This window comes from Cervus elaphus, chromosome 20, assembly GCF_910594005.1.
Source record: "Cervus elaphus chromosome 20, mCerEla1.1, whole genome shotgun sequence".
In the NCBI taxonomy this organism is placed as follows: domain Eukaryota; kingdom Metazoa; phylum Chordata; class Mammalia; order Artiodactyla; family Cervidae; genus Cervus; species Cervus elaphus.
Window position 1 is genome coordinate 54,724,898 of NC_057834.1, and position 24,301 is coordinate 54,749,198.

General features: G+C 40.1%; 1 protein-coding gene across 1 annotated transcript in view; it reads right to left on the reverse strand.

The window, feature by feature from the left end:
• Window positions 1-4,107: 4,107 nt before the first annotated feature.
• Window positions 4,108-24,301, reverse strand: part of CTTNBP2NL (CTTNBP2 N-terminal like) — a 50,312-nt gene continuing 30,118 nt past the window's right edge. Inside the window, exons 3-5 of the mRNA XM_043876578.1 lie at window positions 13,140-13,370; window positions 9,750-9,857; window positions 4,108-8,467 (exon numbers count right to left, since the gene is read on the reverse strand). Coding sequence (XP_043732513.1) covers window positions 6,986-8,467; window positions 9,750-9,857; window positions 13,140-13,370 — 1,821 coding nt within the window. The 3' untranslated portion in view covers window positions 4,108-6,985. The remainder of the gene's footprint in view (window positions 8,468-9,749; window positions 9,858-13,139; window positions 13,371-24,301) is intronic.

Genomic DNA, 24,301 nt, shown 5'->3' on the forward strand with positions numbered 1-24,301 from the left:
GCCAGCAGGCAGAGGGCAAGCCCGGGTGGACAGGATCACAGGTCAGACGTAGAGAAACAGGCAAGAGGAGGAAAGAGTGTCTGAGGGAGCAGCCGAGGCTGGGCTAGGAATTCTGGTCCCAGGTCGGCTCAGGAAGGCGCAGGTGGCTGAAGCAGAAAGAGGGAGCCAGACTGACTCTTTAGAGCTAGGCTTATTCTCCCCATCTGCAGTGTAAGGGAGCTAGAGTCACGGGGCTCTAAGCTTCCTTCTCACTCTAACATCTGATGACTCCCTGTGTCACCCCTCTCTCTCCTCCCCACCAAAGCCCCCTCTCTTTCAGTGTCCTGTTCCTAGCTCAAAGTCTCAAAAGAAAGCTAACAAACCAGTGGATTCATACTTAAGTGTATTACTGTCCACAAACTAATATTCTGAACTTCCCAAATGTATTACATATTAAAAAAAAAATTATTTACTTATTATTTACTTTATTACTGCATTGGGTCTCAGTTGCAGGATCTTCAATCTTCCTTGTGGCATGCAGGATCTAGTTCCCTAAGGATTGAACCCGGGCCCCTGCACTGGGAGTGCAGTCTTAAGTCACTAGAAATCCCAAATGTACTACATACTTTCTACTATAGTATGGCCACTGGAAGGAGAGGGGACTTGAAGGACTAATGAATGAAGGTTTGAATCCCAGCTGTGCCCCTGACTCTCAGCCCAGCTGATTTGTAGGACCTTGAGCAATGCCCTGGGCCTCAGTAGGCCTTCATTACTTTATGGGTCAAGTAGGAATAACCTGCCTCTTTCAGTAGTTGCGTTGATGAAATGAAGTAACACATGTAATATACATGATTGACAGCTTGGTACCAAATCAAATACTCAGAAAATGTGTCTGCCCACATTTAGGGGACTTAATCACGACCAGAAAGAACAGAGTCTGAGAGATGAAGGTGCAGGAGGCTTACCAGGAGCTTCCCTGGTGGTTCAGAAGGTAAAGAATCTGCCTGCAATGCGGGAGACCTGGGTTTGATCCCTGGGTTGGGCAGATCCCCTGGAGGAGGGCATGGCAACCCACTCCAGTATTCTTGCCTGGAGAATTGAGACTCCCCATGGACAGAGGAGCCTGGCAATGTGCAGTCCTTGGGGGTCACAGAGTCTGACACGACTGAGCAACTGAACACACACAGGCTTATCAGAGAGAACCCTTGGGATCCACATGAAGGAAGAGGGGAGGGAGGAAAAAGAGGAGGTGGGGACAGTTGAGCTGCAGCAGTCTCAACGGAGGGTTCAGTCAACCCTACAGGGAGTTTAGAAGCTCAGATGACCCTTCAGAGCTCTCTTGATTTGGGACAAGGGAGCCAGGTCTTTATGCTCCGTATCAGCAGTCTTTGGATGTGGACTGCCCATGAAAGGAGATGTGACCTTGGTGTCAAATTGCTTTCCAAAGGGCTTACAGCCAAGAGCTGTTTCCTGTCAGCATTTCCTGCAGCTAGGAAAATAAATCCTTCATTCCTGAAGGGGGACCTGCGTGTTTGCCATGCTGAGTTAATTAGTAGGACTCTTGTCAGATTAAGTAGGCGACTCCCCAGGGATAAGGCCAGTCTTGCTGCTACACTTCCCAGTGACTTTTCCAAGCCAGCCATTTCAGTGGTGTGGGCGGAGCACGCGACCTTCCCAGTGCCCCTCCAGCCTAACAGCAGCACAGACATTCACACCACTGGGAGAAAAGGAGAAACTGCTTTCACATCCCTCCAAGGGAATCAGTCACTTGCAGGTATCCCAGGACCCACTGGATTCTTTTCAAGCCTTGTCATTCCCCTTTTGCTTATGGAGACTTAGAGGGTAGGAGGGGACATTTATGGGTAATGTGGTATTTTGGCAGAAGGTCCTTTCTCAGCTTGGCTTTTACACGTTCCTGGGTCTCCTCTACAGGTTACTTGAGGATGTTTTTGCAGACTGCTGTGGCCTGGGAGCTCTGTCAGTCTCCTTGAAACAGGACTCAGCTTTCATCCGAAGACCAAGCCAAGCCAACTGAAACATATTGGAAACACAGGGAGATAGTGTGGAAGTCCAGGTAAATAATGCTTTGGAGAGAGGAGAAAAGACATTTTGCTTCTTCTCTAGTTAACTTTTTCCACCCACAAGGAGCTGTTTTTGCTAGGAACACCTTTAGTGACCCTATATGGCATTTTCACCCCACCTGCATTATTCAGTTATCTCTAGTAACTTTTTATATTAACATTGTGTGTCCCCCAACTGAATTGTGAGTACCTTGAGGTTTTTCTCTAATAGCTATGTTGGTTTCAGTCTCTATCTTAATTATCTAAGAGATCTCAGTTGCTTGAGGGGAATTAATGTTTTTTGTTCCACTTACCTGAGCTGATAAATGCCTCTAGGTTAGGCTGGTAAAGCAGCAGCATGGTGTCCTGCGAGGTGTAAACCTGCTTCATGCTAAGCAGCAGCCCAGACACTTATCTTGAGCTCCACCTTGGTCCACTGATTGGAATCTCTATGGGGAGGGGCCTGGAACTGGCATAATGAGTGACTCAGGAGATTCTCATTTGGGAAACAGGTAGTGTGAAGGAGCAAAGCACTGGGTTTTCAATCCAGGCCCTGTCACCTACTAAGGTCCCTGGTACAAATCTCTGGTCTTCAACCACTACCTCATGTGTACACCGGGGATAACACTTTAAAGAACCCTTGTGCAAATTACTAAGGGAAGATGTGAGTGAGATCATTAACATGGTCCTTGGAATCCAAGTAGGCACTCCTGACTTCGAATACCACTGACATTCTTGCAAAACAGATTCCAGAGCTTTAAGTCATCTCCTTATGTTAGAGGCAAGTAAGTTCTTGTGAAAGAACAAGTGAGGGTTATGAGGAACTATTTCTCAAAATGTGATCTTCAAATCACCTACATCAGCTGGCCTTCGGGCCCAATCCCCAGGAATCTTTTTTTTAAAGCAGGATTCCTCTAAGTACAACAAAGTTGAAGAACCATTACCCCAGTGTCCTTTCTCCTCTTTTGCTTTTACCAGTAAACTGGCCATTGATATGTGAGCAAATAGGTGGACAGGCTCTCAGGTTTTCTCAACTAGTTTTATAGCAACTAAATTAAAATTATTCTTGGGGAACAAATGATGCTCATTTCCTACCTCTGATGCATTATGAAAACATGAACTATTTTGAAGTAGGATTTTTCAAAAGACATTTGAAATTCTGTTTCAAGAGCCAAGCATCAGAAGTACTCTTTATAAATTACATATGCGTGCTAAGTTGCTTCAGTCATGTCTGACTCTTTGCGACCCCATGGACTGTAGCCTGCCAGGCTCCCTGGTCCATGGGATTCTCCAGGCAAGAATACAGGAGGGGGCTGTCATGTCCTCTTCCAGGGGATCTTCCCGACCCAGGGATCGAACCAGCGTCTCTTACATATATATACACACAAATTGACAAGGAAGCATTGCTGACAGTGAGCGCAGGCCATTATGGAAAAAATGGCTATAAGAAGTACTTGCTGAAAAATGGATATAACCAGTAATTGGCTTAAATGCTAGGAATGTAGATATGTAAACAACCACGCTGTGTGAACATCTTTTGTACATCAAAGGATTTTCAAGTGCTTTTATCTGGCTACACTTGCATTTGCTAACAGTGTAGCAGCAATAGCACTGGACTAACAGACAAGAGATGCATGAGTCATCTGTAAAATGAGAGGGCTGGACAAGATCAGGCATTCTTATCTTACAGTACATGATTTATGGATGGCTTTCAGGGTCTCTGGACACAATGAAGCCATCAACTGAATTTTGCATATGAGCATATACATTTTTATGGGGACAGCGTCTAGCTATTCTTAAGATTCTCAAAAGGTCCAGAACCCCCAAAATGATTTAAAAATTATAGACTGGACTATTGTGAAGGCTTCTCTCAGCTCTAAGATTCTAAGGAAAACCAATGTCCCATGTCCTTTTCGGGTCTAACCTGGATGGGTCGTGTATCTTCGTTTGTTTTTTTTAAAGCCAGGAGCCAGTGGTCCCTTTTTACCAACCTGCTCCTTCCCCAACAAAATGGGCCCCATTGTGCAAATTCTTCACTTGGTACAAACAAGACTTTTTGCCCAGACAGTATGATTTAAGTTGTTTTAATGTAGTCTGCTATAAAAGTGGATGAAGACTTCTGCACGGTACATTTGGTTTTACAGATGTTAATAACTAGTTAGTGCTTGTGCTATGTGCTGCACATCATTATGACCTGTTGACCAGGAACAGCTCTCACAACATGGGTTAAGACCAGAATTGTGAATCATGGAACTCTCACTTAGCACACACACACAGTCTACGGCAAACTTAAATACTAATCTATAATACCTAACTGGATTATTTGATCCATTGCAGTATTGTGCTTGTTTATCTCAGAAGATAGGCAACTAGCAAAAATACACATTTCTTTTGCGCTTCCCCCACCCCCATATTACACTGTAAAAGTAATACATTATTCAGTGCACTTTCTAAGAAATAAACTTCCTTATAGTATCTCTCTCTATATATATATCTATGCCAAAACAAAAGAAGAGCACAATGCAACTTGTAAGATTACCATTTAAAGCAAGAGAGGTAACAATACTCTGGGATTATAGCCCCCTTTCCTGTTTAGAAAAGTTCCAGTTCATGTGACAATGCATGGGAATAAAATTTAATGCATGATTGCTCTGGGAGGTTTAAGATAACCTCTTTATCATTTGGTAGACATGCTAGGGCATTAACAGTATTTTCATTTTTTTTTTTTTTTTGTTTTTATGTATTGGCTTTAGTCAAACCATAAGCTGTGCAGACACCAGTGTACTCCAGAGTGATTTATCTTGATTTCCATCACCTGCTTTTCTCCCATCAACTCATACTGGGTTATGAGGAAATAGGTTTAAATCATAACAGGAGGTCATGCTGTGTTCTTAAGTCACTTAGTTGAGTCCGACTCTTTTGTGACCCCATTGACTGTAGCCCGCCAGGCACTTCTGTCCAAGGGGATTCTCCAGGCAAGAATACTGGAGTGGGTTGCCATGCTCTTTCAGGGGATCTTCCCAACCCAGGGATCGAACCCAGGTCTCCCACATTGCAGGCAGATTCTTTACCAACTGAGCCACCAGGGAAGCCCTGGCTGCTGGGTAAGTGTTGATTAGAAGAATGTATGTGAGATCTCTCCATCCTTGTGGACACAGAATCAGGTAACCACCATGTCTGAGGTGGACAGTCATTATACTCTAGGAAGTTTGTTGGTTGTGCTAGCCAACAAGTTGGAAAGCTTGGAGGCTTTTGTCTGCGCAAACTCACTGTGATGGAAATGACAGAAGTTTCTAGAATTAAAGAGGCTGCAGCTTGGCAGCTTGTGAGCTAAATCCAGCTGCAGAAATGTTTAGCAGTATTTAAAAATATTTTGATCAGTTCTTGATATTTAAAAATGAGAATGTTTCTCATGAAAATTTGGATTTCATAAAAATCTCAGGAGCTGGTAATCCTGGTCTAGCATTCTTGCACAGCAACAAGCAGCTGAAGCGGCACAGGAGGTGCCCTTTTCAGCAGGGCATGGGCACTTCCCTTTGCTAGGGCTCTCACTGCTCCCAGCTGTTATACGTCATTTGAGTGAGTGACTGATTTGTTTTTCTCATTTATATAACCAGTTGAGCTTTGTGACACTGGGTTGGTTTGGCCTTGTCTTCATGATGCTGAAGACCTGATGTCATGTGAAATTTCCCCCTCCCTATGGACAAGATTCCTTCTTTGATTGGGTCCCAGCTACGTCTAGTTGCTTTGGTAGGTAATCTTAACATGCATTTCTACTCATCCTTTACACTATATTGCAAACTCCAAAGATACAATCACACTAATATTTATGTTTTTAAGTGTGTGTATGTTAAACACGTAAAGGGGTGTGTATCTATACAGATATAGGTATACTTTCATTTAGGTAAAAGTTAATTTGGTTCCACAGATACGGACACCAAGTGCTGGCAGCCTGGAGAATAAGTGTGTAACAATTTGCTAAAACCTGTTTAATTCTGACTTATAATATTACAAAGAGGGTGAACTTTAAGTTATTGCTTTTTGATTACAGAATAAAGATCTCATTCTGTTGCAAAACTTTTATACAGAATGAGTAACCATTTCCTATTCAAGTAATAGCAATCGGAATCAGAAGTTCCTTACACAACAGTAGATGCCTGAAGACATTTTTGAAGGAGATGTGATTTCATTCTATTCAAGAACTTATGCAGGAAACTGGGAGTGATGAGATTTTTCCAAAGTACAAGAAAATCAGCACCCCAACTGCTTAATGTTCAGGAGGGCTTCTCAAGGGCTCTATAAAGCTCACTTTGTGGTGAGTTTTCATTCACCTTTAGCATTCCCATTCTACTTATGCAGCCTTATTTCTGAACACAAAGCTTGTATTAAAACAGTAAAAGAGGATTAAAAGCAGTGTTGGTTTTTTTTTTTTTTTTGCAGTGTTGGTTTTTAACATTCAGAGTTCACAGAGGATCTCATTTTTTTTTGCAGTTAAATGATCCATTCTGTGCTTTTGCTGCAGAATCACATTCATATGGCAGTCTAATTTCAGGCACTTTTAAAACATGTTCATCTGGAATAAAAAATCTGCATGAACCACTTCCGCATAATTCAAAATGAGTGTTGAGTGATTCGAGTCCCCAGACAGACAGCAAATCACCACCTGGTACTCAGTTAGCTTTCTCCATCATAACGTGATGGTGACTGTGAAGCTTGGGTGTCTTTGAGGTGCCCTTCTAGCTTTAGCACAAAGATGGGAATCATAAAATTCCAAACTACTTAGTTTCTACTTATAAAATACAAAAAGGTGAAACACACTAAATGTATTATACAGACGGTTTCAGCTAAGATCAAAATAAATAACATGATCTGACTCAATGGTTTGACTCTTGAGCTCCTGGACGAAATCTGATGGAATGTCAAACACAGAGACTCCCTCCTAGGCACTAGCTGCTGGTAGGCAAAAGTATCTCAACATCCTTGCCATTGGCGACAATAGCATTAGAAGAGCAGCTGCTGCCAAGGTCTTCGGCAGTGGTCAAAGAGGATGCCTGGGAGTGAGTTTTGGTCAGGGGCGTGGTAGTGGATGGAGAGGGAGTGAGGCCAGGCTTTTTGGGTGGGATGGGTGGAGGGTTTCCTCTCTCAGCTCTGGGGATGGTAGGGGACTTGATCCCTGGAGACAGGGGGCTCAGAGGACTGGACACTTTTCCTGGAGTAGGTGAATGGCTGGTGTCACCTCTTGCGTTGGCAGTGCTGGCCAGATTTCGGTAGTCTGTGCCAAAGGGAGAGCTGTTAGGAGACACGGGCTTGATTGGTCCTTGTTGGTTAGTGAATCTGGAGAGCACCTGAGTGACCGTGTTCCGGGCCAGCTGCTTGGCAGCAGAGTTGTCTATGAGGGTGGGGGACAGATCCCTGGATGGAGGGCTCTGCAGACCACTGGCTTGTTGGTCCTGATCTGCTTGGGACTGAAATTTGTGCCGAGCTGCATGGAACCGCTGGTTGATCCCTACTTGGTAGGATGACTGGTAGCCAGGGCTGCTGGCTGATGACCCCAATAAACGCTTAGTTAGTACCGGTGAAGAGCAAGGAGAGGATGTGAGAGAGGAAGAGGCAGTGCTGCTGGGAGATGGGGAGCTCCCACTGGAAGGCAGATGACTAGGCGCTGGGACCGGTGTCTCTATTCCCACAGGACACCCGCCATTCTCTACTGCTTTTTCTTGGGCCAATTCCACAGGCTTCTCTCGTGGAGGCACTTGGTTTTCTACATTGCTGCCTGCCATCAACTCCTTGGTAGTCTGCATTTCTGGGTCAAAATGTCCATTGGTTTTTGCATAAGAGTAAGTGGGAGTGGTGGGACCAGGCAGCTCGGTGGTTGTCAGCTTGGTTGTGCTGCTCCCATGTGTTTTCTCTGCCTGAAAACTCTCTGTTTGGCAAAATACAGACACTAGCACGGGTGGCTCAGTTACCGTGCCTTTAGACACAGTTACTGGTTTCTTCACTTGCTCACTGGGGCCACTTTGCTGGTGCAAAGCCTCTAGATCCTTCACTACCTTCTTCAAACTCTCCATTTCTTCTTTCAGAGTTCTGGTCCGGTTCTCTTCTCGGTTCAGCTTTGCTCTCAGCTGCTCCCTTTCAATGTCAAACTCAGATAACTGCTTCTCCACCTGGGCCTCCGTCTGCAAGCCCCGCTTCCGCTCGGCGGCCAGCTCTTCCTCCAGCTTGCTCGCTCGGCTCTTCTCCTTCTCCAGTTTCAGGCTCAGCTCTCCCGCCTTCTGGCCCTCCTCCGCCGCCTTGCTGGTGGCCTTCTTGCACTCACGGACCAGCATGGAGGAGAGCTGCTTGTGGCGGGAGCGCTCCTCTTCCAGCTGACTGGAGAGTTTCTTCTGCTCTTTTTCAAACTTTTTCACTTGGGACTTTTCAAATTCCAGCTACAAGAGAATGGCACCACACATCTTGATTACAGTAAGGAAACAAAGAGACACTGACAACTGTTATCAAGTAGCGTATCAGGTTAGCTGTTCTCTGGCAGGCACATGGGATTACCACACATGCCATGTGCTCACATCAAATAGTTCTTAAGTATCACAACACCTAACATAAAAATGTGCACACGACGACTTAATCTTGCTTTGATGATTTAGGAGGCACTTCTAGTTCTTACTGTCTAAGGGTTATTAGTGGGAATCTGAATCGTCATTGTGTTCTAGGTCTGTGGAAAGTTCAGAGGATTAGAACCAATCAAAACAGAAAGCAGAAAGCCATATAAACTGGATTTTGTGATGAATGCTGATGAAAACAAAACCTTTAAAGCTTCAGTAATAATTCTTTCTGGTCTTAAAAACAAACAAACATAAGTAGCTGCATATGAATCATTCTTCTACACAAATGCCATTGGCTTTAATCATCATCCCAACCCTACTTAAAGCACAAAATGAGAGGGAAAGGGTCCAAGGAACCCGTTTAGTCAGTGTTTTTCAAACTCTGAGACCCATTAATGGATGCAGAAACCATTTAGTGAGCCATTAAAAATTTGAACAAATGAAATAGAAGTGAAAATATCAATGTGTATTATAAGCAGTAAGGGTTATGTATGATTTCATGAGATTTTTGTTTCAAGCATATGTATATATGTGTATGTATTTTTTACTAGGAGTCCTAAGTCAAAAAAAGTTTTGAAAGCTCAAAGTTAGTATTGCCCAAAGTGTGTTCTATGGAACAAAGGTCCACAGCTGAATGATCTATGTTAACAGATTTTATGAAAACATAGATTTGCTAAACACAGAATACCCTATATTGATCTTGAAGACTTACAGCATGTTTTGGCATACTACAAAGTCTAAACAATTGAAGTTAGAAACCTCTTTGTGTGTTAGTCGCTTAGTTGTGTCTGACTCTTTGTGACTCCATGGATTGTAGCCTATCCATGGAATTCTCCAGGCAAGAACACTGGAGTGGGTTGCCATTTCCTTCTCCAGGGGATCTTCCCGACCCAGGGATCAAACCCAGGTCTCCTGCATTGCAGGCAGGTTCTTTACCATCTGAGTCACCAGGGAAGCCTCTTTAACTTTGTTTAATACAGTAATTCCTAGAGTTATCTGACCACAAAGCCCTTTTTTTTTTTTGAGTAACACCAATTTATACCCTGCAGAATAATCTTCAGGAAATGCTACTCTAGGTAAATGCTGCTCCAAGCCCTTCCACCTTAATTACCTGTTGAGTCAGCCGCTCTCGCTCCTTCTCCAGCATGTAGGTGACATCATCGCCTTCAGCTGTGTCCTGTGCATGCCTCTGCCTTTCCTCTTCAAGGTCTAGGATTACCTTTAAGGAATTTAAAAAAATCATTTCCAAATATAGGGAGTCACACTTAGAATACAATTTAACAGTAAGTGCCTATCTAAGCATCCAAGATTGCATTCCATAGATAGGTAAATAAGTAAGTAAATCTCAGTCAGGGCCATCAAGAGCACACTGTCTAGAAGGGTGAAAGATATGTGCTAGAAAAAAATTCAGTATGTACTTTACCTCACACAAAGTGGCATGTAAACAGAAAAGAGGAACTCATTAGCTGCAGGGACTGAAAAAGTTTCAGAGAATTAATAAGTTTGGTGGGATTAGGGGACAGGTGTAGGTGATGAAGTAAGGCAGATTCATGGAAAGCTGAAAGCTGAGGCTTTCCCCGTGATGCTCAAATCACTGGAGGTACCAGAGAGTGAAGCCTGAAATTAAACATTTCAAAAAGGTGACATCCTAACTGTGCCTTGCTTAATTAATATATCCATCTTGTATACAGTTAGATAAGAAGTAAAAAGATTCTCTAGACTTCATCCTGCATACGAGAAGGCTCAATTATTGAGATCTGAAGTGGAGATTTTTCATAAGGCCTTTTAATTAACTGTCTACCCATTCCACTTACCCTGGTGCCAAGCAATTAAGCCCAACTTTAAGGAGAGTACAGGTTTAAAGGGGCACTTCCCCACATAACCCTGCCTACAACTGCATAATATTCCAATAATTATGGATTTCTTTGTAGTTTCTGCTCATGATTCAGAGACGGGTTGGCCCAGACCTCCCCAAGCCAGAGCACTGTCACCCCCATGGCCATTTCTCATTGTTTCTCTTCACTAACAACTGTTATGAATGGAGAAAGAAGACTTTCTGGGACTCCTCTTTAAATACAAAAATGAAAACATTCTGGTGTATTTCCTTCTGGTTAAAAAAAGATTTTGGCTTCTCCTCTCCAGCGAGTCTTCTAAAATTATAGAAATGGGATGAAAAGGAAAAAAACCCTAAAAAGAGAAACTTTGGCGGACAAATTTTAATATTCTGAAGAAAGAAAGAGGCTGGAGGGATGGTAGCTACTTGGTACGAAGGAGGAAGCTGTTTTGCCCTACAGGACACCAAAGACATAGGGTACCTGCAGGTGGCAGAGATTGCAGAGAAGAGGTAAGGTGTAGGATGGAAGACAAGGGAACTAGTTCCAGGTATGTATTTTCAAGAGTTATCTGTCCCTTCAACCTGATTCCTGTACACAAAATGCCCAGCCAGGCATCTACTGCCCAGGAATACACCAGATGTTTATACTCTGAAGAAACAGAATGTGACAGCCTCCAGATTTGGTAATAACAGATATGACAGAGAATAAAGGTGAGGAAAGGGGATTATTTTTATTTTGGGAAGATGGCAGGGTGAAGAGGAAAGGGAAGTGGGGTGCTAACAAAATCCACATCTATAATAAAAGGAAGTAAATATAAGTGTCTAAAATTGATAAAGTGAGAGAGCAATATATTAGTTAGAAATATGGAAAAATATATGGAAGTTAGCTAACAAAATAAAACATTAAAAGAAAAAAAGTGGTTGTCTCTAATATTGAAGAGGAGAGGGAATGGGAAGAGGTAGACTAGGGAACCCTATTTTTCATAATAAGCACAGTAACCATGTAGTTGACTGTTTAAATCACTAATATGTCTAAGAGCCAAAGTGGGTATTGTTAATAGCCCTGCCAAGACACCAGGCTTAAACTGGAAATCTCTCAGGCAAACTGGGACTATATGCATGTTAATTGTAAGTCTCTAGGTAGTATGTGATGTCTAATGAAGTCAATGTTCTACTTTGATAAAACACTTAAGAATAGATAGGCAGTGATTTAAAACATTTAATGCTATCTTACATTGCAATATAGTATTAGGAAATCTTGAAATTTTTAACTCTTCTTCTCCCCAATCACCTAGGACCATAAATAATCCCAACACTATTTCAACAGGCAATGATAGCCAGCCAGCCCTTTAGTACCACTCAATTACTTTATGTATGAAATGGAAAACAGGCTTGCCTATTAAATAAAGATGTTGTGTAGATTTTCTTATAATATTATGTAAAAGCCCCCAAATTTAGGCAACTAACCCTAACTCATTGACATCTTTTAAACTGGAGCATAAATGTCTTCATATTACTTCAGTCTAAACCAGAGGCTAAACTTTTCTGGGTCTTGGAGCAACTGTGAGAATTCTAGTAAGGACAGGGGAAAAAAAATTCATTTTCTATAAAATGCATAAACTTTTGGCATTCATTGTATTTTCTGGGGGGTCACAGAACATCTGAGACCTGTTCGTGGTTAAGAACTCCCACTCTGGCTTTTTGTTTGGACTCTGTGAAGGGAAAGAAAAATTGTGGGCAAGACCTAAGACCTTAAGCACTTTGTCAGATGCACTTTAAGCAGATGGCTCTCTAAAGCAGGTAACCATAAAGTAAACGAAGATCTATCAGACTGCAGCTGCTAACCCAATTTTTTCTGAATAAAACACTTCCTACTAAATGCACTGATATCCCCCCACCTTGTTGATATAAATCTAAACCAACAGTCCTTAAAAATGCATATTCTAGCCAAGCATCTTTTCCAGGCCAAATGTGAGCTATAAATGACGAGTCGGGGAATGAAATCACAAGCACTAGAAGAATTCCAATGAGGTGAGGTAGAGGAAAGCACAGGTCCTATCTTAGATGCTGTAAGACCTGGAGACAGACAGACAGACAGACACACACACACACACACACACACACATTCCTAATAGAGAACAGCTTTAAGGTAAACAACTGTAGGGACTGTTTATGGTTTCATGAGAGGTAAAATGCAATGAAACTCAAAACCAGAAATAAATAAAAATAATCTATTGGCTTGTATGTTTATAGTCAGGTAAATTCTCTCTCTCTGATACAGCATTCCCCAAATACCTATTAATCTTTCTATTTATCACTTAAGTAAGCAAATAGAGAACACTCTGTTCAGCTACGAGGCTTGGTCAAGCCCCAGTCTGTTGCCAAGTTTGGGTGATCAAGAGTTGAAAAAACATACCAAGTGTTTTAGAGTGTCATATCAAGAAGGAATGTCATCTGAAATAATGTGTCTGACATACTCCCTAAATTTAACATTTGGAACAAGCTTCATTTTTATCTCCTGGATCCTAGGTAAGCTACTTTTTTTTTTGGACACCTGTGACACCTCCCAGTTGAACTACCAGGAGACCTGGCAGCTGACAGAAAAGCATCAGGCACTGTTTGGAAAGCTGTCGGGAGCCTGCGGGCTCGTGTCAGCCGGTCGCCCACCTTGCGGTGCCGGCTCTCAGCAGCGGCCAGCTGCGACAGCATGCGCTCCTGCATGTGCTTGCACTGTTTCATCACCACCTTCAGAACTGAGAGCGGGTTGGTGCACACTGGCTGCTTCTCGCCATCGCTCTTCTCTTTCAGGGTTTCAAAGTCTCTCTGGAGTGCCGTTAAAGGATCACTGATGTTGTATTTTCCATAGCGTTCTTCAATGAAAGTATCTCTGTGCTGGGCCTGGGAAAAAAGGAAAAATAAGCATTTTGCTTTCAAATATTACTGAAGAGGGGATTTGCTAGCAGTTAGACATCAAAGGTGGTGGCGTTAGTATGAAGTAACCTGCGGACTACCAATCAGACGGGCCATCTAAGTACAGACACAGCATCAGAATAGGGGCACAGCATACTAACGAGAACAAATACTTATACAGTGCTAATTACATGCTAGATGCTGATCCAAGTGTTTAGATTCAGATTACCTTATTTAAGTTTTACTTTGACTTTTAAAGTAGTGCTATCATTTCCATTTTGCAGATGAGAAAATTACTATGCAGAGGTCAAGTGACTTGTTTCAGGTCACTCGGCTAGCAAGCTGTCAGAATTGGGATTTAAACCCAGGCAGCCTGGCTCTAAAGTCTGCGACCTGAACTGCCATGCTTACTGCCTCAGCTTATGAATGCTTATATTACCAACGGGTATAGCTTATCTTTCCTTGCTGAGTTATGGCATTTGCATTTCTAAAATACGGTAAACATAATATCTTTATGAGTTTACAGATTTAGAGACCTAACAAAGTGGCCACAGATAAGTAAAGGATACTAAAAATAATTCTACATTATAACAGAGGACTGGCTGTGATTTCTCCACATAGAACTTCACTTGACTGCTGATGGGTCAAGAGGGTGGAGGCTCTCAGCACTAGGGGTACAGACAGAACCCCTCCCCCTACCCCCTCTTCCAGCCTCTGTTCAGCTGCTATCTTTCATCTCCATTCTGTCCCCTTCAGGGCTCGGGGAACTTGAGCAGGGAATGTGGGCTGGTGCTTGGAGTCTGGCTGAGGGCTTTGGGCCTGGGCACTAAGTCAGGTCAAACGATCAGGAAGGCAGTCGACGGAGATTCTTAGGCTACCCTCTTGTCTCTGCTAGGAAAAATTTGAAGTACTATTTCATTTGAGCATCATATATTACGTGCAGGTGAACAAAGGACATTAACAATCACTTTAGTAAACAGACATTTAAATGTTTCCTAAGACATTTTACAAAAAAAAAAATGAAGTGTTCATAGAGGATTGAGGAAACTTCCTCAAAAGTCACAGCAAAGTACTGTATAATTTAAGCTTTCAAATGAAATCTAGTTACAAAAACTATTGTCATTTCTCAATTAAAAAAATTATTTTATCAGGAGCTATATATATTTTTTTACTACCACTACCCACAAACGGGAACACATTTGAAAAGAAAAATACACAATTCAATGACCATGCTTAAAAAACAGAACAAAAACCCTCAAGAAAATAAAGCAAACATGGGTTTCTTTGACACAGAAATAGGTTTCAGTGCTGAACATGTGATGCCTTCTCCTTTGTTAGAGACTGTCAAAGTTCAAGACTCAGGAATTAGCCTTGTGTTACAAATTTGTGTTGGTATTGGTTGGCAAATGCTCAAAGCAGAGTTAGAAGCCCTGGGTTTTACTTCTGGCTTGACTACAACCATATTAAGCAATGATGTTATTGGAGTATTTGGATAATATCTGTATACTAGAAATTTGAAATTCATTTGTTGCTGTAAGTTACTGTTAACTAATCCCCTAACCTTATTATAAATATATATGTGTGCACATGTGAGCATGTAAATTAAAAGACAGAATCCTATTTTGAGGTCCAAATTAAAAAGAAAATTCTCAGTAAAATTTCAAAATCAAGTCCATTTAGGATGGAGAAAGACAAGACCAATTCCCAAACTGACTATTTATCATCATCATCATTTTGGATGTACCTTGCGGCATGCTGGATATTAGTTCCCTGACCAGGGATTGAACCCATGCCCACTATATTGGGAGTTGGGAGTCTTAACCACTGGACTGCCAGGGAAGTCCTATTATTTTTTAAAAAATCATGGCAAGAGTTGACAAAAAAGCTAATTTTAATTACATATATAAGAGCATTAATGTCAAACAAATGTGACTCATCAATGTTTTCATGAAGAAAGTGTTTCTTTAAGTTCAGGTATAAAAACATGAGATTGATAACCCAGGATTCAATGAAAGTATCTATTTGTAGCTATTAATGTCCTATGGCAAATCCTTATTTAGCAAAACAGACAAAGGAAGCAAGAGAAAAAAGGAAAAAAAAAAAGTCTTTAAGGAGTTGAAATCCCACTTTTCTGTCACATCTTTTATTCATGATTACTATTTCTGTAAGATTAGCTATGGAAAAGAAACAATTATTGGTACTGAAATTGGTTTAGTAGGGCAAAAAGGAAAAAGCAAACTTGAATATTTTTATGACCTTTTCCTTTTCAGAACACCATGGTGAAAGCGGTATGGGAGAGCAGAACTGGGAGTACAATTCAAGATTGATATCAGATCTGCTGAGAAGCTCCTCTCAGGTTTGAGTACATATTTAACTCACCCTTAAAAATATGACTTTTTAAAACCCACACCGTTATTATCCTGTAGAATTAATAAGCATCACAGAGTTACAAGTAATGGATGTGGAGGTTCTGTGGTGAGGTCTCAGACTTCTCTGAGAATAGTTGTCAAGCTGTCTGTTTTCTCTTGAAGTATTTCACTGTAATACATAATCACTTGCATAGTAATTACCAGTTATATAAAATTGGTAGCTTCAATATAAGTGAAAAGAATCTGTGAAATAATCGAAAAAAGGTGCCTTATCATGAAACAATTCTCTTAAGTACATTCTAATAAGGGCCTGAATATGGGAAAAGTGAATTCTGTAGATTGGAAAATGAGATGGAATATAGTATTTTCCAACCAACTTAATGTGTCAGTGAGGTGAATTGGATGGGTTACACACTTAACAACCTAAATAATAACAACAAAAATAAACAAAAATAGATGTTAAGATTTGATAAATGAAAGAAGAGGTTTAGTGGAAGTATGTATGGTTATTTGGGTGACTCAGATGGTAAAGAGTCTGCCTGCAGTGCAGAGACCTGAGTTCGATCCCTGGGTCGGGAAGATCCCCTGGAGAAGGAAATGGCAACCCACTCTAGTATTCTTGCCTGGAAAATCCCATGGATAGAGAAGCCTGGCAGGGTACAGTCCATAGACTTGCATGGTCAGACATGACTGAGCAACTTCACTTCATATGGATATTTATTCCTGTTTAACAAATTACCCCCAATTTAAATGTTCAGTGAACCGTTTTTAATCTCATACAGTTTCTGAGGATCAGGAATCTTGGAGGGGTTGAGGGCTGAGCTGGGTGGTTCTGGCTCAGTGTCTCATGAAGTTGCAGTCAAGATGTTGGCCAGGACTGCAGGCATCTGAAGGCACAACTAGGGCTGAAGGATCCACTTCCAAGCTTGGTTGTTGGGTTAGGTTTTGTCTCCTAGCATGTGCTGGCTTCCCACAGAGCAAGTGATGTGCAAAAGTGAGAGACAGATAGACACAGACACATCAAGATGGAAGTCCCACTGTCTTATAACCTCATCTCAGAAGTGACTCCCCATCATTTCTGAGGTGTTCTAGCACCCACACAGACCAACCCTGGTAAATGTGGCCAGTGGGGACTACATAATGGTGTGAATATCAGCAACAGGATCATTGAGGGCCATCTTTGAAGCTGGCTCTCAAGGTGAATGACTAGACATGCTACCACTACCATTCACATTTCAGGTTAAAATTTAGACTTAAATACCTATTCTAAAAACTGTCAAGGCTGAGCTTTAATATTTTAATGATATCTCAGCTATTTTATAAGAACTTTAAAATGATCTAGATTTCACTTTTGGGGGGAAAAGATGAGGAGTGCTGCTAAAACCAGTCAGTTGCTTGCAATTTCATTATTTTCACTTTAGTGACAATATGTATTTTAACTGAACACAAATTCCTACACTGTCAGAAAACACAATGGTCTTTAATTCCAGACAACAATAAGTAATTGGCTTATCAGACAGATTCAATAATAGAGGATATTACTACAGCAGACAAAACATACTAGTCATCTATTACTCATTTATTTTTACTGTTACAGGCTGAATGAAACATGCCACTACTGAAAACTTAAAACCACATAATATCCTTGGATATGCCATGCTTGCTCTTCAAAAATTTCAGCTTTGCTATGATAAACTACAAAAAGAAATATGAAGAAGTTACCTTCTCTCTATAATAAATAATTTATTATGCTAAATAATTATTATGTATGTATAATAGGTATATATATGCACATAAATAATAGTAACACATAAATAATAGTATAAATTATATATATTTCAATCTTAAAATAAGAAATCAATCTCTTTATTCTTTGAATAATAATCACCAACATAAGAAGTGGTCCAAAATGTAAAGGTGGAAGAATTATGGCCCATTTGTTTAATTGAGGGCTTATATTCAAGTAGAAGGTTTTATTTTCAAGACTCAGGCTGATATCATAACTGTATTAGGATATGCATCTTTGCCATTTACCACCAATTCTGAAGTGATACTTATAAAAGTAATCAGCAATATAAACATTCTGCCTTTAACTATCTGTGCTAAGGATCAGAAAGACAGACAACATGATTCCACAATGGTTTTTGTTAATGTTACCAAAAGCATGTGAAAAAGAATTCTTTTCACATACAGTTTGATTCTATTAATCTTAAATCATTTATACTCTGGAGTCCGTGATAAACTATAAATAGCCATCTGAGCAACTGGAAATAAAGCAACCATTCTGGATAAAGACGATAATGATATTATAACCTTTGTTCTGGAAGGAAACTACTTTCTGAAGGAAAACTGGATTTTACTGTTGGACAATATTGATAAAAAAGGATTTACCTTCATTGGAATTATGCTTTAATTTTTGGAATATGGCACAAAATTTATCATGGGAACAAGGAGAAAATTTTCATCACTTAAAAAAAGTTTCTATTATCAAAAACCAAATACTCCTTCCACTGAACCACAAATGCTGTCTTCTCAAATCTGGGTTTCTATGTGTTTATTTTCTTTAATACTTTTGGGCTCTAGAGCCTAACAGAACTGAGACTGTATCCTGTCACTATTACTTTCTGTGTTACCTTTAGCAATGACCTTAACTTCTCTGTGCCTCAGATTCCTCTTCTGTAGAATGAGGATAGCAAATATACCTATAGTTATAAAAATTAAGTGAGTAATGTAAAAATGCTTCCTCTTGTACTTGACACAAAGTAAGTACAATAAACATGAATTAATTTTTTCAATAGCTAAGTTTAGAATACAGATTTTCCTTTATTTTAGAGTCAATGACTTAAACTCAACTCCACAGATTTAAGATTCTGTAAAACTGGATCAGGCTAGGAAATCTTCATTAAAAGCAAAACAAAATTCACCAATCCCAGATAACTCAAAAGTAACACATCACTAAAAATATATCAGGAACCTGGATAATCAATAACACTCTATTTACTTAGCAACCAATCTTCAACTAGTATTTGACATAATTATATAATGTGGTCAACTGGTATTTAACTCTTGCATTGTTCTACACATTTCTCACTTTCCTGTCTTTATTTCCTCACTAGATTTTAAGTTATTTGAAGGAAAAAGCACTTATCATACATCTTTCTTCCTACATTCTGTATTTTGCCTTAAGCCTAAGACATATAATAGATGTTTATTTTCTAGCCTCTTTCCTGATGTCTTAGCCTCTCTGTACTCTCATCATTATAGTGAGGTCAAAATTTCTTTTTTTTTTTTGCTGTTAGTAAAATCTAGAGTAGTTCCAAATAGGAAAAGGAGTACGTCAAGGCTGTGTATTGTCATCCTGCTTATTTAACTTATATGCAGAGTAAATAATGAGAAACGCTGGGCTGGAGGAAGCACAAGCTGGAATCAAGATTGCCGGGAGAAATACCAATAACCTCATATATGCAGATGATATCACCCTTATGGCAGAAAGTAAAGAAGAACTAAAGAGCCTCTTGATGAAAGTGAAAGACGAGAGTGAAAGGTTGGCTTAAAGCTCAACATTCAGAAAACTAAGATAATGGCATCTGGTCCCATCACTTCATGGCAACTAGATGGGGAAACAGTGGCTGATTTTATTTTTTTGGGCTCCAAAATCACTGCAGATGGTGATTGCAGCCATGAAATTAAAAGACGCTTACTCCTTGGAAGCAAAGTTATGACCAACCTAGACAGCATATTAAAAAGCAGAGCCATTACTTTGTTAACAAAGGTCCGTCTAGTCAAGGCTACAGTTTTTCCAGTAGTCATGTATGGATGTGAGAGTTGGACTATAAAGAAAGCTGAGCACGAAGAATTGATGCTTTTGAACTGTGGTGTTGGAGAAGACTCTTCAGAGTTCCTTGGACTGCAAGGAGATCCAACCAGTCCACCCTAAAGGAGATCAGTCCTGGGTGTTCATTGGAAGGACTGACGTTGAAGCTGAAATTCCAATACTTTGGTCACTTGATGCGAAGGGCTGACTCATTTGAAAAGACCCTGATGCTGAGAAAGATTGAAGTCAGGAGGAGAAGGGGATGAGAGAGGATGAGATGGTTGGATGGCATCACCGACTCAATGGACATGAGTTGGGGTAAACTCTGGGAGTTGGTGATGGACAGGGAGGCCTGGCATGCTGCGGTTCATGGGGTCGCAAAGAGTGGGACATGACTGAGCGACTGAACTGAACTGAACTGAAAATCTAGGATTTACTGAGTATAATCACTTGAGCTAACACTTATCTATATATTTAGCAAATTGACTTTGAAGTAGAATGAGCTTCAAAGATTCCCCTTGTCTTTTCAATAAAACGTTCATCATGCTGGTAAAAAAAAAAAAGAAAAAAAAAGATCCTCCTTGGAGTCAGTTTGTATCCACAGATATTTATAAAAGCAATTACTTACATAAGTTCAGAGGATCATATTATTATCTGACTCCAGTGTAATAAATTCTTTTGAAGACTGAAAATGGTATGTTTAGTACAAATAACTACTAGTACTTCTAGCTAGTAGACTACTTATTGATAGAATAAGAATATGGGTAAACAGAATAATGTAGCTGCTTCAACATCCAAATTCCAGAGAGTCCTGAGAAAACTAACAAAATTGAAATAAGTGTGTTGAGTTTTTTGTCTTTGTTCTGTTTTATTATTATAGACTATGTATGTGATTGAAACAAGTTACATATACATTCTGGACTGGGTCTACAGAAACAACTTTTTCAGGTGGGGAGGAAAATGTGTAAGGAATTCTATAAGACCTGAACAAATTAATGGTCTAAATATAAATTAAGGATTTGAAAGTATAATTTTTAATGCCATATTAGAGCGTAATCTCTTTTATTTAGGGAACCATATATCTCTTAAAATATAATGAGAGTCAACGCCTACCTCATACCATACAAAGCAGGAATGGATTACAGACCTAAAGATAAAATATGAATGACCAAAAAGCACATGAATACATGCTCAACTCATTAGTGATCAGGGAGATGTAAATTAAAACAATAAGATACTGCTATACAGCCATAAGAAAAGCTAAAATTAAAGACTAACAACATTAAATGCTGGAAAGGTATGGAGTAACTAGAATACTTGCACGTTGCTGGTAGGCATATAGATGGTATAATTATTTTGGAAATTAACCTGGAAGTTTCTCATAAAGTTAGAAAATGCCTACCTCCAATTCCACTTCTAAGTATTTGTCTAAAAGAAATGAAAACATATATTCACAAAGACTTCTACACAGTTATCCAGAGTAGCTTTATTCATAATAGCCCTCAACTGGAAACAAATATCAATCACTAGTAGAATAGATAAAAATAAAATGTGATGCATTCATACAATGGAACACTATTCTGGGACCTCCCTTGTGGCACAGAGGATAAAAATCTGCCTGGCAATGCAGGGGACATGGGCTTGATCCCTGGTCTGGGAAGATCCCACATGCTGCAGAGCAACTAAGTCCATGAACCACAACTACTGAGCCTGTGTGCTGGAACTACTGAAGCCCATGCGCTCAGAGCCTGTGCTCTGCAGTGAAGGACAGCCCCCACTCCCCCACAACCCACGTGCAGCAACAAAGACCCCCCAACAACCCCCCAAAAGAAATACTATTCAGAAATAAAAAGGAACAAATTACTGACACATACAATGATACTGATGAACCTGAAAATCATTCTATCAAATAAAAAAGTGCCAGACAAAAAACACATTCTGTGTGACTGTTCTAATGGGCAAAACTAATCTACAGTGAAGAAAATCAGAACAGTGGTTACATCTGGATATAGGGAGGACAAATGACCAGGGAGGGGCATATGATAACTTTTTGTGTGATTAGAATGTTTATGTCTTGATAGGAGTATAGGTCAAATGGAGTGGAATTTGTCAAAACTTACTGAACTCAACAGTTAACACTGATGCATTTCACTAGATCTAAAATATACCTTTAGTTTAAAAGTATAAACATATATAATGAGAATTAAAGGGAAAATTAAGTTATATATAATATATATAGTGTTTCAGAAACATGGGAAGTTCAAACCAAAGTAACTGTAACAGTAGTAACAACAGCAGAAACAAGAGAGGTGCTCACACTGGAGAGCTCATTACCTGCCGAGCAGCGTGCTCAGCGCTTCACACAGCTCACCTCATCCTGACAGCCTTCCTCCGCAGGAGACAGCACTGTATCTCTACTGTGCAGAAGAAACTGACCATTAACATGCGACTTTCCCAAGGCTACAAAGCCAGTTAAGTAGTGGAGAAGAACAGTAAATGGTATATAGTAAGTACTGTGTATGTTAACTGAAAGAGTAATACACATAAACAGATATTCCCCAGTCCTTCATAGGAATGAATTGCAATTTAGTAGGTCATGATCAGCAGCTTAAAAATGAATTGGAACAGAACTGAAAACATCACAGAGCACTGAACATTATGGGCACTATTTCAAGAAACTTTTCTTTTGGCATAAGAATATAGAGGTGTGTGTGTGAGGGCATGTGTGTGTTGGTATATCCCGTGGGTCATGATGCAAAGTCTATTTTGACTAGGTGTCCCTGTCAAAAAAGTCTGAAAAACACTAGAATAGAAAGAAGAACGTAAGAACTACAACTCCTAAAGCTATAATTTTAAAGCAGTTTAAGCTATAATAAATATGTAAATTCTAAAAGAAATGATAAGGAATCAGCATTACTGTTTTAAATTGATGAATGTTATAAAAACTTACAAAGTAGGAGAAGTTTCGCCTAATATCAAATATACAAAATGTGAAAAAAAAAGTCTGTGTTACTAGGGTTAGACAATCAAAAATGGCATTGGAGAAATCTGAGAAAATTTTCTGGACATGTGGTTGGTTCACAGGCACATGCTTTGAATCCTCACATTGAATGCTTAACGTCTGCTGGGTACTTTTATGCTAAGTGATGTGGGTGATGTTAGGGGGATATAGACTTGACTAAGCCCCTGCTTTCAAGAGCTTAAAATTTGCCAGACAAGTTGAAGACCTGACAGCAGAAATAAACAAGCTGTTTCTGCTTATTTGAATGCTTTCTAAACAATACCATTAATGTTTAAAGGAACACCAAGTGCAATTTGTTTGATCAGAACTTTCTAAGACTCAGGCCTTACACTCATAAGGAGTAGGAAGGAAAAGGCCAACCCTGGAAGTGGGTGGGTTCTGGCAGATAAATGGGACTCTCAGCAATTTAATGAATCACAGGAAACACCATGAGGTTGGGCGGGGGGTGGGGGTGTCACACTATCCAAAAATTGTCTCTGAAGTATTACGTAAGGAGACCCAGACCACACACTATAACTGTGTGATACTTTAAGTAACTATGAACTTTAAAAGCATCTTTATTAGAGATGTGCTCTGGCTCTTTTACTCACTATGTATTAACAGACAATGTAGAAACTAACTTCAGCGATAAAATACTAAAAAAAGAGCTCATAAATAACATGTGAAAGGGTGTCTTCTTTCTCTAGTTGGGGGATTCTGAGGCGGAAGGATATGAAGATGGATAACTGTGGGAGAGGTCTTAACTATCAATTTGATTTGAAGCAAGATTCTTCAATTACAAACACAGACTAATACTATAGGGAAACATGACAGGAGACAAGCTGCTCAAATGTAAAGCTTTGGGAAAGGCGTTCTTGCTTGGCTGAGAAGTAAAAGTGTTCACAATTAAGTGTATCAAGTAAATAGGAGTTAGAGGATGGTCAAAGGGAGTGCAGAGACAGGGAAGAATGAAAAAAGGGGACTAGTATTGTTTGTGAACCACACCTCAGTGAGAACAAGATGTCAGGGCAGGCAGACAGAAGCAAGGACAGTGCTAACTATACATTCTAATAAGCTCTGCATCACAAGTCAGAGGACGGGAAGATGGCAATTTCTATTGTCACTGAAGCCTTATGCAGAGGGAGGTAGCCAGTTACTACTCAGTTTCAACCAGCTGGCTTAGGACTCCAGTCAGAAAAGGACTGTATTTCAGAGAACAGGATGAGGAAAGGGGTAAAGAAGCCAGGAATGAAAAGTAAAAACTGGGCTCTAGGTGCATCTTGGGGTGTTTAATGATAATTTAAAATGTGAACTGGTAATGTTCATCACTACAGTAACGCACTGAATATATGGTGAAACCAAGCATGTGGAAGTTGATCACTGCTACTATTAATTCCAAGTGATTCTGACCCAAGACTACTTTTATCTTCATGATAAAAGTGCACAGAAGGGGATTAGAGTATGCCTGGATCAGAAGAACAGGAAATCTTTGTTTGGAGATACATAAACCCTTCCTTTTTGTTTTTATTTTAAAGAGTGTTGATACCATTAGGAAACTTTAAATGTTACTGAAGACAAGGATGGGATAAGCTAGACCCTTTCTCCATTTTAATCCACAAGGAACAGGAAAACAGGCTCTATTCTCAATCTAGAAAGACTTAGTTCTCTTTTCCTTTAATGATTTCTAGGACGAAAGATACTGTCAGGAAAGGAAGGACAGGAGACTGAAAGGAAG